Source organism: Canis lupus, chromosome 30 (genome assembly GCF_003254725.2).
Source record: "Canis lupus dingo isolate Sandy chromosome 30, ASM325472v2, whole genome shotgun sequence".
Taxonomy (NCBI): Eukaryota; Metazoa; Chordata; class Mammalia; order Carnivora; family Canidae; genus Canis; species Canis lupus.
The window spans coordinates 23959070-23975117 of record NC_064272.1 but is presented as its reverse complement, the minus strand read 5'-3'; the positions used below and the strand labels follow the sequence as shown (position 1 = coordinate 23975117).

The 16048-nt window shown below is 39.4% G+C and overlaps 1 protein-coding gene across 4 annotated transcripts in view; it reads right to left on the bottom strand.

The window, feature by feature from the left end:
* Positions 1-15635, bottom strand: part of MINDY2 (MINDY lysine 48 deubiquitinase 2) — a 74448-nt gene extending 58813 nt beyond the window's left edge. For 2 of the 4 annotated variants that reach the window (XM_049104049.1, XM_025472657.3), the window contains exon 1: positions 14629-15631. In XM_049104049.1, coding sequence (XP_048960006.1) covers positions 14629-15510 — 882 coding nt within the window. In that variant the 5' untranslated portion in view covers positions 15511-15631. Of the gene's footprint in view, positions 1-14628 lie in introns of all 4 variants that reach the window. The other 2 variants (XM_049104050.1, XM_025472656.3) reach the window with 2 other exon arrangements.
* Between the last annotated feature and the right edge of the window lie 413 nt (positions 15636-16048).

Sequence of the window (16048 nt, the reverse complement as noted above, 5' to 3'; positions counted from 1 at the left end):
GTTGAAGGGCAGGAATAGGCACCAAACATGTGACAGGTCAACCATGGAGCAGTTTTACTAAGGACAGATTGGAACATAGCTAAATATCCCATTTCTTCAGTTTATCTTGGCCATTTTTATTGAATGACTATAATGCTACAGTATTAAAGTATCAATCAGGGATCAGGGATGCCTGGGTGGCTCAATTGGTTACGTGTCTACCCTCACCCCAGGTCATGATCTCAGGGTTTTGGAATTGAGCCCCAAGTCAGGTTCCCCACTTAGCAGGGAATCTGCTTCTCCCTCTCCCTCTGCCCCAACCCTTGCTCATGGTGTCACTCTTTCTCTCAAATAAATAAATAAAATATTTTTAAAAACCCATATTAATCATACGCTAAAGAATTTCACTTGCAAAGTTTTTTTTTTTGCAAAGTTTTTTTTTAAATTTTATTTATTTATTTGACAGAGAGCAGAGTGAGAGAGAGAGAGAGAGCACAAGCAGGGATGAAGGGAGGAGGGAGAGGGACATGCAGACTCCATGCTGAGCAGGGAGCCCAATGCAGGGCTTGATTCCAGGACCCTGAGAACATGACATGAGCTGAAGGCAGACGCTTAACTGACCTAGCTACCCAGGCACCCAGTAAAGTTTGAAAGTAGGCAGCATTAAACTATATTGTTGATAGCTGCATGCATGGTGATAAAATTATAAAGAAAAGTAAGGAAATGGATTCTATAAAAATCAGAATATGGTTAGCCCTAGGGATAAAGGAAGGAGTTATAGTTGGAAAGGAGGGCATATAAGAGCCTTCTGGGGAGCCACCTGAGTGTCTGACTCTTGGTTTTGGCTCAGGTCATCATCTCAGGGTCGTGGGATAGAGCCCCCCAAGTCAGGCTTGTGCTCAGTGTAGAGTCTGCCCGAGCTTCTCTCTTCCTCTCTGCCTCCCTATACTAGGCTCACTTGCTCTAGTTCTCTCAAATAAATAAATAAATATTTTTCAAAAGGTAAGAGCCTTCTGGGATGCTGGCAATGCTCTATTTCTTGACTTGCATGATAGTTCCACTGATGTTTATAATAACTTGTTAAACTATACATCTGTTTTATGCATCCTATGTATTATGGTTCACAATAAAAAGGTTAAAAGTAGATACGATTACAGTCATATTTAAGTTTCTAAAGTTAATTCGGCAGCAACACATTAGTCTACATTAATGTTTCAAGTGAATTGTCAGATGAGTTACATAGATGTTACAGCCAATCATTATAAATATTTTAGCTGACTTATTCAAAAGCATACTCTGTGGTATATTCATAGGATAGAAGAAAAATAAATGCTGTAGGACAGAAAATCAAACAAAGTAATTAAATATCAACAATAGGAGAACAGTAACATAATTAAAAATTTTTCAGGAGTTATTTTCTGGGAATCATTTTCTGTTCAACCAAGGATATCATTTAAATTATCAATTTTTCCAACAGTTCCTCCAAGTGTTGAAGAAGGTGCTCTGGGTGTTTATGTTAGCAAATGTGGTAACAGCATGTCACAATTTTTTGTTTATTTAATCAATGAATAAAATAAGTTCTAAAACATATCTCTGTAAAACAGATCTCTGTAAAACAGAAACAGTTTCATACCCTGAGAGCATACGTGACAATTGATGCTTACAATTTTGTCATCCAGCTGGATTCATTACTCAGGGAAAACCAAGAGATGCCATGGAGGTTTTTATTATTACTTGATTCTAAATCATTTTTTTCCCTGTGTCATGTTTTTCAAAAATTGTTAATAGAGTTTGGGGATTTTGTTTGTTTGTTTTGTTTTGTTTTGTTTCGTTTTAGCTGCTTTAGATTTACAGAAAATTGAACAGAAAGTTGAGAGTTCCCATATATATTTTTCACCTGAAATTCATTGGTAAACTATGGTCCCTGCCTGTTTTCCTTTTTTTTTTTTTTTAGATATTTATATTTTTTTTATTTATTTTTAAGATTTTTAAAAATTAATTTATTCATAGAGACAGAGAGAGAGAGAGAGAGGCAGAGACACAGGCAGAGGTAGAAGCAGGCATCATACAGAGAGCCTGACATGGGACTCGATCCAGGGTCTCCAGGATCATGCCCTGGGCTACAGGTGGCGCTAAACCGCTGCGCCACCGGGGCTGCACCCCTGCCTGTTTTTCTAAATAAAGTTTTATTTGAACTGTCACTCATTGTTTATATATAGCTTTGGCTGTTTTGCACAACAATAGCATAGCTGAATCTTTACAAGACAGATCACAGAGCCCACAAAGCCTAAGATATTTACTTACTATCTGGTCCTTTACAGGAATTGTTTGCTGACCCCTGTCTTAGATGATTTTAACTGTTCCTACAGAATATTTTATCACTACAGAATATTGTATCAAGCTGTTTCAGGAGTGCTCTTAAAGGTCTGATATTTAAACCAGAAGTTTATATTCACTGTTAATGTTTATATTCTGAATAATAGTCAGAACAATCTGAAAATCCCACTTACACCTAACAATGTTTCTTAAATAAGACATATATATTTTTTTATTCCAGACAGGTTCAGTCAATATATTTACCAGAAAATTCCACAAACAGATAGTTTATCCTCTGCTTTGGTTAAAGTAGCAATCCTATATAATTGTCAAAATAAGAATTAACAGAATTGTCAATTGTGGCATTTTTGCCAAAAATAACAAACAAAGGCACTAACAACTATATGTACTTGGGAAATACATACTATAATCCTAGATTTCTACAAACATGATTTCAGGGTTTAGCCTAGAAATGTTCAAATAATAACAATTGCCTACATGTATTGCTTCAAACATTTGAAAAAGAAAATGAAACCTCTATACTGATTAAGAAGTGGGCAACAAATATGCAAATATTTTAACTCACTTATTCACAAGCATACTCAGTGAAATATTCATTTCCTGAATCCTAGCCAATAACATATTCCGGATAGTCATTAAAATTAAGGACAAATAAACAATTGAGAAGGAACGCCTGCTTCTCACTAATACCGTGAAGCTGTCAACAGATCTTTTTTTTTTTTAAACCACAAAATTATCTTCCTGAAAGCTTATCTTTTTCCATTCTTTTACCACTATCACTTCAAAAACAAGTACCAAAGGTTTTGTTAATGATTCTGACTTTCATTCCTCTGTCTCTTTAGGTTTTATAAAAGAAAAAAACAAGTTAGGGAATAGCTAGCTAAGAATATAGAATAAACAAGTGTGGTATTTTGTCTGAATCTCTAAATTTTAAATTTTACAATGAAAAAAACTCAAAGAATGACCTAATTTCTCAGGTGGCCTTTTAGTAATAATCTAAAACATACTGTTCTTAAGTACATGAATAATGTATATAAAAGTAATTGGAAGGTACTCTTTTAAAGTAGTTTAAATATTCTTCCTAAAATATGAGCAAAACCTTTCAGTATATACTAACACAAAGCTCCAAATTAAGAGTTCAAATAGACTCTAAGAAAATAAATTACGTCCTCTCTGAGACATAAGATTTTACTGACTTAACTGGATTTCCTGAGCAAATTAATAACTTAAGCACAGCAAGAATAATCAAATTAACAAACAGAAATAGCTACTCCAACTCCAACTATTCAACTATAGGGTAAAAACCCATTAATTCAGCCAAATTATTCTGTAATTCTTAGTCATTTGAAGAGTGAAGTGTATTTGAAAATAGACCCAAGCAAGATCAAAATTTTTAAAAATTTTATAAAATTAAAAATAAATAAAAATAAATTAATCAAATCTTCCATGTAAAGTATTAATAAAACCTTAAACAAAAATGTAAAATATCCCAAAAGTGATATGCCAAGATTTTGATACCTATGATGACATTCTGAAGGGGATAGAAAAATGCAGGGGACCAGTAAAACTAAAAAATAAGCAGTTTATATAGGTGATGGTAAGTACAAAAATGACCAAAGAATATTATTAAATGTTTAACTGGAATACCAATAAAAAGTCAGAGATTCACATTTTGAATTATAACACCTCTGTAAGTTGGGGAGTTGAAAAGATAAAAATTGAGTATTTGCCAATCTCTGCTCTTTAGGAAAAGTAGAAAAAAAATTTTAATATATTGAACTGTCATTCAGTTTGCTATGACAATTAGCATAATCCACAATCCTATGAAGCTGATTTTACTACCTTCATTCAAAGAATTAACTAATGCACTGAGAAGTTAATTTGTCCAAAGTAGCAAAGCTGTGATGTGAACTGAGATCTGACTCCAAAGCCAATTACCTTCTCCATTATACCAGTATTTACATATTCTTACAGCAAAATACTTTTTTCAACACAAATCTTATGTAAAACATCATCTGAAATATATTTTAAATAAAGATTTGACAGAACTTTGTGACAAATGAAAAGTGGAGGATAAGCCTGGGTGGCTCAGCACGTTAAGTGTCCAACTCTTGATTTCGTCTCAGGTCATGATGTTATGCATGGATCAAGAGATAGAGTATGACAGGATCCTTGCAGAGTAAGGAACCTGCTGGAAGATTCTCTCTCTTCCTCCCCCTTTCTCAAATAAATCTTTAGAGAAGAGAGAGAAAGAAAGAAAGAAAAGGAGATAATGATAGGCAAAGAATAAATAAAGTTGACTCTAAGACTTAGTTAGGAGACTCTAAAAATTAAGATCTATAGAATCAATATAAATGAGAAATTTGATAAGGGAAGACAAGTTTGTAGAAGAAAATGATGTCTGCTTCAGAACTGTAAGGTTTAGTTTGATATTCCAACAAAGTTGCTGGAACTCAGGAGACAACCATTTTTAATTTGTACATGAATTATTTAATTCTTGTGTTGCAGTCTATTTTTGCATTACTTAAGGTAAAATGGCCCAAATACATGATAAAATTCCTTCTTAGTTCAAATTTCACTAATTAAAAAAATTTTTTAAGTAATTTCTACACCCAATATGGGGTTCAAACTCTTGACTCCAAGATTGAGTTACATGCTCTATGGACTGAGCCAGCCAGGTGTGGTACCCTTCTAATTTTGAATATACAGTAAATCATACAGCATTCATGATTTTTTAGTTGAAATTATAAATAATTTTTTTTAAATATTAGAAGTATTAATGGGAATCAAAGGGAAGAAATATAGCTCTTTCAAAACAAAGACTAAAGGGGCACCTGAGTCACTCAGTGGTTGAGCACCCTGCCTTCCGATCAGGGTGTGATTCCGGAATCCTGGGATCAAGTCCCACATGGGGCTCCCTGCAGGGAGTCTGCTTCAATTCTGCTTATGTCTCTGCCTCTCTCTCTTTGGGTTTCTCATGAATAAATAAATAAAATATTTAAAAAATAAATAAATAAAATAAAAGACTTTTATCCTTTAAAAAAGGATCCTTTCAACATGCCTTATTATAAACTATTACACATCATCTTCATATTCTAATTTATTATATGTAACATTCGTTTATTATTTATCATTTATTAAGAATAATTCATTTATTAATAATAATTACTATACTTAAAAATACCAAAATTCAGATTGTTTAGTAAATCCTTCTGCATCTCATCAATATATCAAGTCACAAAAAATTTTAAGACACAATCTTCAACTTAGAAAAGCCAATTTGAAACACATTCACATCAATTTTTATCATAATTTAGACCATAACCTCAGAGTAATACTAAGGCCTATCTAAAACTATTTAAAACCATCAGAAACTGCAGATATAGTCATACATATTAGATTTTCAAGAATGTCCTATTTTAGGGCAGCCCGAGTGGCTCAGTGGTTTAGCGCCCCCTTCAGCCCAAGGCCTGATCCGAGACCCAGGATGGAGTCTCCTGTCAGGCTCCCTGCACGGAACCTGCTTCTCCCTCTGCCTGTGTCTATGCCTCTGTGTGTGTGTGTGTGTGTGTGTCTCATGAATAAATAAATAAAATCTTTTTTTAAAAAAAAGTCCTATTTTATATGCAATGCAAAGAGTTTCAGAGCAATGAAGAACGTTACAATGGACTTATATTTAAGCTCAGAAAGCCTAGCTGCTGAAAAACCCAAGTATAACTGACAATGAAATTTTTGCACTGTTGCTTGAGAATTAAATGTGAATAGGGTATGACAAGGGACCAACTTGAAGGCTATTGAAGTCATCCAGATGAGATGAAGGTGGCCTGAACCTCCTTCAGGTAGTGGTTGTGGTAGTAAAGATAGTAGTAGTGGTAGTAAAGATAGAATTTACTAATTAATGAAAATATCAAAGAAGGTATTTAATAAACTATGAAGGGAATGGCACACTCATTCACCCCAAAAGCTAAGAAAGTCTCTGACACTGGAAATGTCAGATAATTCAGAGGACATAGGATAAAGTAGAGGGGGCTAAAAATGGAAGGAGTCTGAATAAAGAGCAACTGGTACCAGATCCCAAGGATTTGTTCTAAAGAGTCACGAAGGCTATTTCTGCTTCTCTGACTTTATCACCGGTTCGTTCAACCTGCTTAGCCCCAGATCTAGTGTCCATCAGGCTTGCTGGCATCTTGAATTTTAACTTCAAAACCACATACCCCAAGTAACAGCCCAAGTTCTGGAGTGGGTATTAATCTTAGGTTGGGCAAGTTATTTAAACTTTATGCAAAAATAAATAAATAAATAAATAAACTTTATGCAATGCACCTCAGTTTTATATATATGTAAAATAGGAGCAATATTTGCATAAAGATTTAATGATGTGATTGAGAAAATTTAGGAGAAATGCATATAATGCATATAAAATACTTAGCATCGTATCTGGACATAAAAATAACTGAATACTATTATTTTTCAAAGCTCTCTGATTACTGGTATGATCTATGTTCAAATGTTCTTCACCTGGGACTCAACATAGACTAGGCTGGATGGGAAATAGGAAAGTTATCCACTGAAGGACTACTCAAAGCAAAGGGAAAGGAGAAAATTAACCCATTATTACAACCTATTACAGATAGAACAAACCTATTACAGCCACCAGCAGTATTCATACCGTCATCAGCCTGCATCCATTTTACCTCACCAATCCTAATTCTTAAGAGAGATTGAAAATGAAAGACTTCTAAATGTTATTTGCATCTATCACGTACACAAAACACCAATGTGTAAAGTTATTATTCTCTTCTTATAAGATCTATATTAAAAGAGGGAGGGGACCGAGGAGATGCTAAAATGGAATCTTTGGCTCACCATCTCTTTTTCCACTTTTACAAGGAATAAACACACTTGGAAATCCTCAAAAGTGCCTAGTTTAAAAAAAGGGAAATATGAGAAAATTTATGTGATTGCAATGTTCTTACAAGTGAGGAAGTTTAAAGAAAAAGAAAGTTGGGGCACCTGGGTGGCTCAGTTGGTTAAGTGTCTGCCTTCAGCTCAGGTCATGATCCCAGGATCCTGGGATCGAGCCCCACGTTGGACTCCCTACTTGGTGGGGAGCCTGCTTCTCCCTCTCTCTCTCTGCCGCTTCCCCTGCTTGTGCTTGCTCTCTCTCTGTCAAATAAACAAATAAAATCTTAAAAAAGAAAAGAAAGTAAGAAGCAAGGAGAGGTGTCTGAAAAGGGTATGAGAAAAGTTGTCAAGAAGGGACGGAGAACTAGAGCAAAAGCTCATTGTTGGCAAGAGGCTCATCTTCATGGTGCCTTATTCTATAAGTGATAATGAGAGAAAGGATGTCCATTTGAACTTCTTTGAATTTTCTGGAAATGGCCTTTGCTCATTTTGCTAGTGGATTGCTTATCTCTTCTTTCTAATCTGTAAGGGCTCTTTGTAAATGAAGAAATTAACCAATAGGCACATAATCTGGTAAAGAATTCCCTCAGTCTATAGTGTGCTTTGGTTTAGTTTCCGGTGGAGATTTTTTTGGGTGAAAAAAGGAGTATTTTTGTCCTTTTTAACCTTCAGCCTTTTCATTTTCTTTTAATTTTTATTTTTTAAAGAGAATACACATGTGGGGTGAGGGGTTGTGGTGCAATCTCTTTTCCTCCATAGCCCTTTTGGGTAGGAAATTCTTTTCTCTTCTTTCTTTGCTTAGTAGGGGTTGTGATGCAGAGAAAAGGAGAGACAGAGAATTTTAAGCAGACTCTGTACTCAGCATGGAGCCCAACTCCAGGGTCAATCTCATGACTCCAAGATCATGACCTCAGCTGAAGTCAAGAGTTGGACACTCAACCAACTGAGCCACCCAGGTGCCCTTCGGCTTTTTCATCATTTTTTATAGAATCAAATATGTCAATCCTTACTTTCTAGTTTCTAGGTTTAGAATGTCTGGAGAAATCAGGTTAATATAAAAAGAAAATCTTGCTTCAGAATCCTGGCATTCCTCTGTTGACTTGGAGTAGTAGATGGTCTAAGCAAAGAAAGAAGAGAAAAGAATTTCCTACCCAAAAGGGCTATGGAGGAAAAGAGATGTGCTTCCAACATCTTATTTTTTTTTTTTTTAATTTATTTATGATAGTCACACACAGAGAGAGAGAGAGAGAGGCAGAGACACAGGCAGAGGGAGAAGCAAGCTCCATGCACTGGGAGCCCAACGTGGGATTCGATCCCGGGTCTCCAGGATCGTGCCCTGGGCCAAAGGCAGGCGCTAAACCGCTGCGCCACCCAGGGTTCCCTGCTTCCAACATCTTAATTGAGAACAGTGCATTCATTCTTTTACCAAAATGCTACATGATTAGAAACATTATCATTGGTTATTACAAAACTTATGTGTCTTCTGTCATAATGTACAGAATAAGTTTATGTACTTTTTTCAGCATTTGAGCCTCACAACCTATAACAGTCTTTCTGTAAGAAAACGAAAGTATGACAAAGCAGGGATTCCTTCTATTATTAAAGTAATATGGGGTACTGGGTAGCTTAGTCTGTTGACTATCTGACTCTTGGTTTTGGCTCAAGTGATAATCCCAGAGTCCTAGTATTGAGCCCTCTGCAGGGCTCCCTGTTCAGCAGAGTCTGCTTGGGATTCTCTCTCCTTCTGCCTTTGCCTCTCCCTCGGCTTGCACACACTTCCTAACACATGCATGCTCTCTCTCAAAATAAATAAAAAATCATTTTTAAAAAGTATTTTATTTTGAGAGAGCACGTGAGCTAGAGCATGAGCAGGGGGAGAGGGGAGGGTCAGAGGGAGAAAGAAGCAGACTCTCTGCTGAGCAGGGAGCCTCATGGGAGGCTCAATCCCAGGACCCAGGGACTATGACCTGAGTTGAAGGCAGATGCTTAACCAACCAAGCCACCCGGGCACCCCAAAATAATACTTTCATAAACATAAAGATATTAAGGCAGAAACTTTTTAGAATATTACATAATGCAATATTTAAGTTATACAAAGTAGAAAAATAATAGTATAATGAATTTCCAAGTACCCATCACTCAGCTTCAACATTTGTAACATAAAGTCAGTATCATCAGAAACCAAATTTTATATTTTATATATCTTTTGACTTGTTGATTTTCACAAACACATTTTTTTTTAAGATTTTATATATTCATCTTAGAGACAGAGAGCATAAGCAGAAGGAAAGGAACAAGCAGACCCCTCAACCAGCACAGAGCCTGACATGGGGCTTGATCCCACAACTTCAAGATCATGACCCAAAAGAAATCAAGAGTCAGATGCCTAAATGACTAAGCCACCCAGGCACACCCAAACACATCTTTTTTAAGACTTTATTTTTAAGTAATCTCTATATCGTATGGGGGGCTTGAACTCACAACCCAAGGTGAAGAGTCATATTACCTACCGACTGAGCCAACCAGGCACCCCTAAACATATCTAAATAAATGGGTCACAGCCTTCAAATATACTTATAAATGGCATTGTTTTTGATAGATAAAATAAAAGATTAAAGAAAAACTATACAAAAAAACTACATGTGTAGTTTAAAGTCAAGAAGCAAAGTGAAAATGTATTCCAAAGCATAAATGTAGGCGAATTTACCTGGTGTCAGTTAAACAGAATTAGAAATTTGAACTTGAATTAAATTTAATGTATAAGTTTCCTTCTTCCTTGATTTGTTGGATTATCACAGCTCAATTATTTCAGAGATTATGAATGATCATCTACTCTTCATCAGTCCTAAAGCAACACTTGTAATTAAAACTCCAATATTCCCAGCACAGTACTCACTCTGTTTGGTAATTTTAACTGTCATCTCTCATCCAGAACCACAGCACTTACTTTCTTTGAATCACTCAAATCTTCCCAACATGTTTAGTTTATTGATTTTTCTCATTATTTCACCTCCCGCAAAAAAAATAATCAACTTTAATTTTCAATTCTAATTCCATTGACTCTCCACAAATAAGCTCTTGAAAAGCCCAACCCTTAATACAACTCTAATTAGCCATTCTTCCTGCTCCTATTTCTAGGTTTTAGAGAAGTACTGGGAGAAAAAACAAAAGCAAAGCAAAACTGATATACTAAAAGTTTTTAAAGAGTACCCCCAACATAGCCATTGCTACTTCCTACTTTCCATTTATGCCTCAAATTCCTAGATATAACCTCTGTAAGATTAGAATTTCTTTAAAATATAATGTATCTTTCTCACAAAATCCTCCCCTCCATACTTTATAACTTCTCCTTGCTAATTACTGACAAGTTCCATGGTAATTCCTGATGAGGTCAATTGTTATTCTGCCAAAATGGGAGAATGAGGCCTCAATTTCCATCCGCCTCTCTCTTTTCAGATTTGAGAGAGAGAGAGAGAGAGAGAGAGAGAGAGAGCACCGTGCAAGCTGGGCAAGAGGCAAAGGGAGAGGGAGAGAGAATCCATAAGCAGACTCCCTGCTGAGCTTGGCCACAGGTCCTGGATCCCAGTACCCTGAGATCATGACCTGAGCCAAAACCAAGAATCAGCTGCTCAAATGACTGAGCTACCCAAGTGCCCCCTGCCTCTCTATCTTAACAGGACTCTGTCTCTGTATCTTCCTTGTCCCATCCCATTATTTCAGAAAATGAGATTGTTGTTCCTTTCCTCTGAAGAGAACTTTACCACTTATTCTGAGGAGTCATATATTGTCCTGATTTTTCAGCAACCTTGCCCTCATACCTGCCACTTTCGGGCAAAATCTTTCCTACTCCAATACCTCCTTGATGCTATTGAATTTAACAATGATAACTGACCGCTCTATTATAGTCTCTCTCTCCAAGACTATGATCATGACATTGTCCTATTTCCAGTTCTCAATCAAATCTCAAATTATACCTATAGTAGTCTCTTTTACACTCTCTCATCCTTAATGCTTAGCATGCCCTTTTCCCCACCAAGTTTAATCTTTGTTCCTGTTTTCTCTGTCTCTGGAGAATGGAGTGGAAGAGGGCATGGGGAATTACAAGGAATGTGGAATTACAGGGAGGAATTAAGCCAGTGATTTGTAGTTCCACACATATATTTGGGATGGAAAAAAGTTGAGAACTATTATTCACCACTCCCTATGGAATCTTCATTCATTCTCATACTTAACGGCAAGTAACCTACCATACTTATATCTATGCAATAACTCCTCTATTCAGTTTTTCTCTATACTTTGACCTCTTCTTTCCTGAGACCCACTCCATGCTTCTAGTGACATGATGAATATTTACATAATCATGTCCACTTATCAGACATTTCTAATCTGACACAACCAAACTTTGACATCTCCCACCTAAAACATTTTCTCTAGCTTTTGAATGACCCAATCAATCTCTATTACCCAGATTAGAAAAGGTGGGGTTGTCTTCTTCATTACCTATGTCCAGTTAGTAATCAGTTCATCATTTAGGCTGCAACGTTATCTTCATCAAAGAGAAAGGGAAGAAAATTCCCCAATCAAAAGGGCTATCCTCATTGATTCTTCCTGCTACACTCACTACAATCCTACCTTAGTCTAATCTCAAACAAGACCACTTTCATCATGTTATTTCTTCTGTCCAGTAATTTATTTATAATAGTTCCCTATTATCAGCTAAATATAAAGTATAAATACACTAGTGATGGATCTTCTGAAATCTAACAGCTACTTACTGTTTACTATTCACTATTTTTCTTTACTGTATTTACTATTTTTCTTTACCGTAGCATTTCTCAAATCTTTTAGTGTCAGGACTTTTTACAGTCCTAAAAATTACAGTCCTCTAAAGAGCTTTTGTCTACCTACGTCATGTCCACCCATATTTACCATACTAGAAATGAAAATTGAGAAAAATTTTAAGCACAAGAATACATGAGCACACATTCCATTAACTGTCAGAGCAATGATATCATCACACATCACCTAGCCTGGAAAACCCCACTGACACTTGTGAGAGAATGAGAATGAAAAGACAAAGAACATGTTAGTATTATTATGAAAATAGTCTGACCTGTAGCATCCCTAGCTCATTTAGAGAACACCAGTTTATCAGATCTTGCATCACTTTATCTGCCTCCCTATTGATGATAACTGATGAGTAACGTTTGTGTGTAGCCATAGCGGAGGCAGAAAGAAGGCCAAAAGCCACAGATTTATAAAATATCCTCCAAATTAATTAGCCCGCCTGCTCTTTAACAGTCTAACTCAACCTATCAATTTTATGTTCTGCTATTGCCATTTCCTTCCTCTCTTCCTCTGCACTCCTGACCAAGGTTAGAATCAGGAAAAAGAACCCATCTTTTTCTGCTTCACCATATTTGAAGACTATTCCCTCTGCCTGGAAGGCCTTCTCTCACTCATCCTTCAGACCCAGTTCATAGGTTACTTCTTCTATAAAGCTTTCCCTCGACACATCCCATCCCTAGTTACCTTTTTCTCTATAATTCCAAAGCACATTTAAAACTTATCACATTGCATTGTAATTATTTATATGTCTGTCTCCCCACTAATAGTGAGTTACATGAAAGCAGACTTGCCTCTTGTTTTTGTATTTCTAGTACCTCACCCATAGTGGGAACTCAAACGTTTGATCGTTCCATCAAAGCCATGTCTTTGAAAGAGACAATTCAAGGATCGTCTATCCTAAAATTCCAGACCAGAGGAAGGAGCTCCTCTGAACTTCTGCAGTACTGTATGGAAACTAAGAGAAGAGAAAAGCCTAAAGGAAACTGTTATTCCTTCCTACAAAAAAACTGGGGATTTTGGCCCATATATCAAGTCTAACTCCCGACTCTGACACTAAAGGGCCTCCATCAAGTGGTTCTTCAGCTTTTCAATCTTATTTTTTATTATTCCAATAAACACACACACTATCCATTCTACTTTCATCGCTTTTGTTTATATCCTTCCCTCTCCCAGAATTCCATTTCCCTCTTATTTTAAATTCTATTTTTCCTTAAAAGCTTGGTTTAAGACCACAAATTCCGTGAAGCTCTCTGGGACTATGCCAAAAACAAAGAAAAACTTCCCCTTTTGGAATATCTAATACATTTCCATCTGTTTTCTATAACCTAAAATTTCATATTTATATGTATTTATAATGTTTTGTCTTGCATTCTCCTTTAATAATTTCAAATAAGTCAATGATGCAATCCCAAATAGCTCAACAGCTCTTCAAAAGCAGGCACAGTCTTCATTAAACACTTGAGTGCCTTTATATACCAGATACTGCTACAGTTTCTAATCTCTCTCTCTCTCTCTCTTTTTTTTTTTTTTTTTTTTGGCATCAGCCCTTGCTAGCTAGTAACGGGAAAATGAAGGCACGTAATAAGTACTATTCCCTTTACTTGATTTTCTTCCTAACTGGTCAGAATAATGCAGGTTATTTTTTTTCTAGGAAATACTTTATCAATAGATACAGTTATCAATTTGAAAATAAAAAGTGTGCTATAAAATGCTTCCCAGCACCCTAAAACTGCAAGCTTAAAACACTTCAATCATACAGAACTCACTGGGTCCTCGATACACTTACGTTTTGAGGAGCCCTTCCTTTTTTGTTCCTTTACCTTGAATCTTTTATTTTAGTCATTACAGTTTTAGTTCCCTTAATGTATTCTGAAGTGAAGTTACTAGTAATAATGCCAAACTATTTCAGCAGAGCCGAAAAACAAGGCAAGCAAAAATCAAGCATAAAATGAAAACGTAGTATTGAAAACCAAGGAGTTATGGTAATTGGGCTCAGACCAATGCTTTCCCTTAAATGGAATTTGTCAAAGGGGCCACATCTTCCCTATCACCATTTCCTTAAGTATCTACACTCAAATGGTGCAAGTATTCTTGGAAAATGGACCAAACGTAACCATCAGAACTTGCTCCCCAATATCACAGATTGATGGTAATTTCTGAAGATCATTTCCCCCGATTCTTCACTCTTTTTGTGTATGTGACAAGGTCGGTAAGAAGGAATCATAGAAAAATATAGTAAAAAAAAAAAAAAAAAAATCCTAGGGTTTAGGATGCTCGGAGTCCTAGTTGCTTTTAAGTACATCAGCCTGAACTCTTATTTACACACTAGAGAGACCTGGGGTTGGTGGCAATTCTTTACCAAATACAAGAATATTCTTTGGACAAAGGAGTCCCATCATGAATTTCGTGTGAGAAGAGGACTGATGAAAGAGGCAAGAAAAGAGGAAGCTGTCAGCTGACAGGCTGCAGCGACTTCACCCCGTTTCCCCCCCCCTCCCCTCCCCTCCCCTCCCCTCCCCTCCCAAAAAGCTGTAGGAAATAGAAAGCCGCAGAATGTACCTTCCAGGCCAGAAGCAAAACATTGAGGATGGCCAGCAAAGGGCAGGGTCCATTCTCATTCTGAGTGATGATGGGTGTGTTCTCTTCCTTCCACTGGATCCACTTGATGTGATAGACAGACTGTCCCGGGAAGCGCTCCTTGGAGGCCGCCAGTACCTGCGCTTCCTCCCCCTCCTCCTCCTCCTCTTCGCGGCACAGAGGCACAGCCCCGGGCAACACCGCCGCGCCCGCGCCCGCGCCCCCCTCCTCCCCCTCCCCCTCCCCCTCCCCCTCCTCCCCGGGGACCCTGTTCTCAGCTCCCTCCTCGCTGTTAAACTCAGAGCTACTGGGGAAAGAATGCAGGTTAGAGAACGACTCCAGGGAGTCCAGGCTCGGCGATTCCCCGGGAGGGCTCGGGTCGCTGCAGCTGCTGCTGAGGCCGCCCGCGCCGCTGGGCTCCTCGGCCCCGGCGGCCGCCAACTCCGCCCGGCAGGTGCCGGCGGGCCCGGGGCTGGGGCCGGCGTCCCCGGCAGGACCGGATCCCTGGTCCGCTCCGGCCTCGGCTGTCTCCGAGGCGGTCACCTTGTGCTGCCCTCTCGGAGGCGTCGTCTGGGCAGCGGGACTCTCCGGATCGCCCTCCTTTAAGTCCAAGCCCGGGCAGGAGCTGCAGGGTCCGGGGACCCGAGGAGAGCCGGCGGGAGAAACCGAGTCCAGGAGGCTCCTCCCGGCGGCCGCCGCCCCCTGCCCATTCCCGCCGCTGCTCTCCGCCGCCCATACTCCAGGACCATCCCCGGCGGCGAGCCTGGTCTCCGGACGCCCTTCCTGCGGAGAACCTGTCCCTGGCGCTGGCGCGGCGGCCACCCCGTGTTCTAGCGGCTGCAGGCTCCCGGGGCCGCTCTCCATACCCAGCCGCCAGCCCCTCGCTCTAAAGAGACCGCGGCGGGTTCTCCTCAGCCAGCGCCTCGGACGCCATGACAGCGGCACTGGCAGCAACAGCGCCCTTGCGCGGCCTCGGCCAGGCACGTCACGGGGGGGCGGGGGGCAGCGGGAGCGCGCGTGCGCGCCGCCGCGGCTCGGGGCGTGCCTGCGCGCCGCGGCCCCGCCCCTCCTGCGCACCCGCGAGCCGGGGTGGGGGGGCGGGGGGCGGGGGGGCGGGGCGGGGGCCCGGGGGGCGTGGCCAGAGGCTAAACAGCCTCTCGCTTTGTGGCCGGAAGTTGAACTCCCGGGCAGCGCGACCGCACGCGGCTTCTTTAAAGGCCGGGCGGGCGCGGGCGGCGTCTAGTTGGGTCGTGACCCTCGCGACCTGGGTTGCGTGTGGCCGGGTCAAGGGCTCCAGCGTGGGGAGTCGGCGGTGATGTTTGTGTTATTTGGAAAAGCGCTCGTCCCCGAAGGGCTCTCGGGAGATTTGTTTCCTCTGCTTGTCGCATGGAGAATTGAAGGG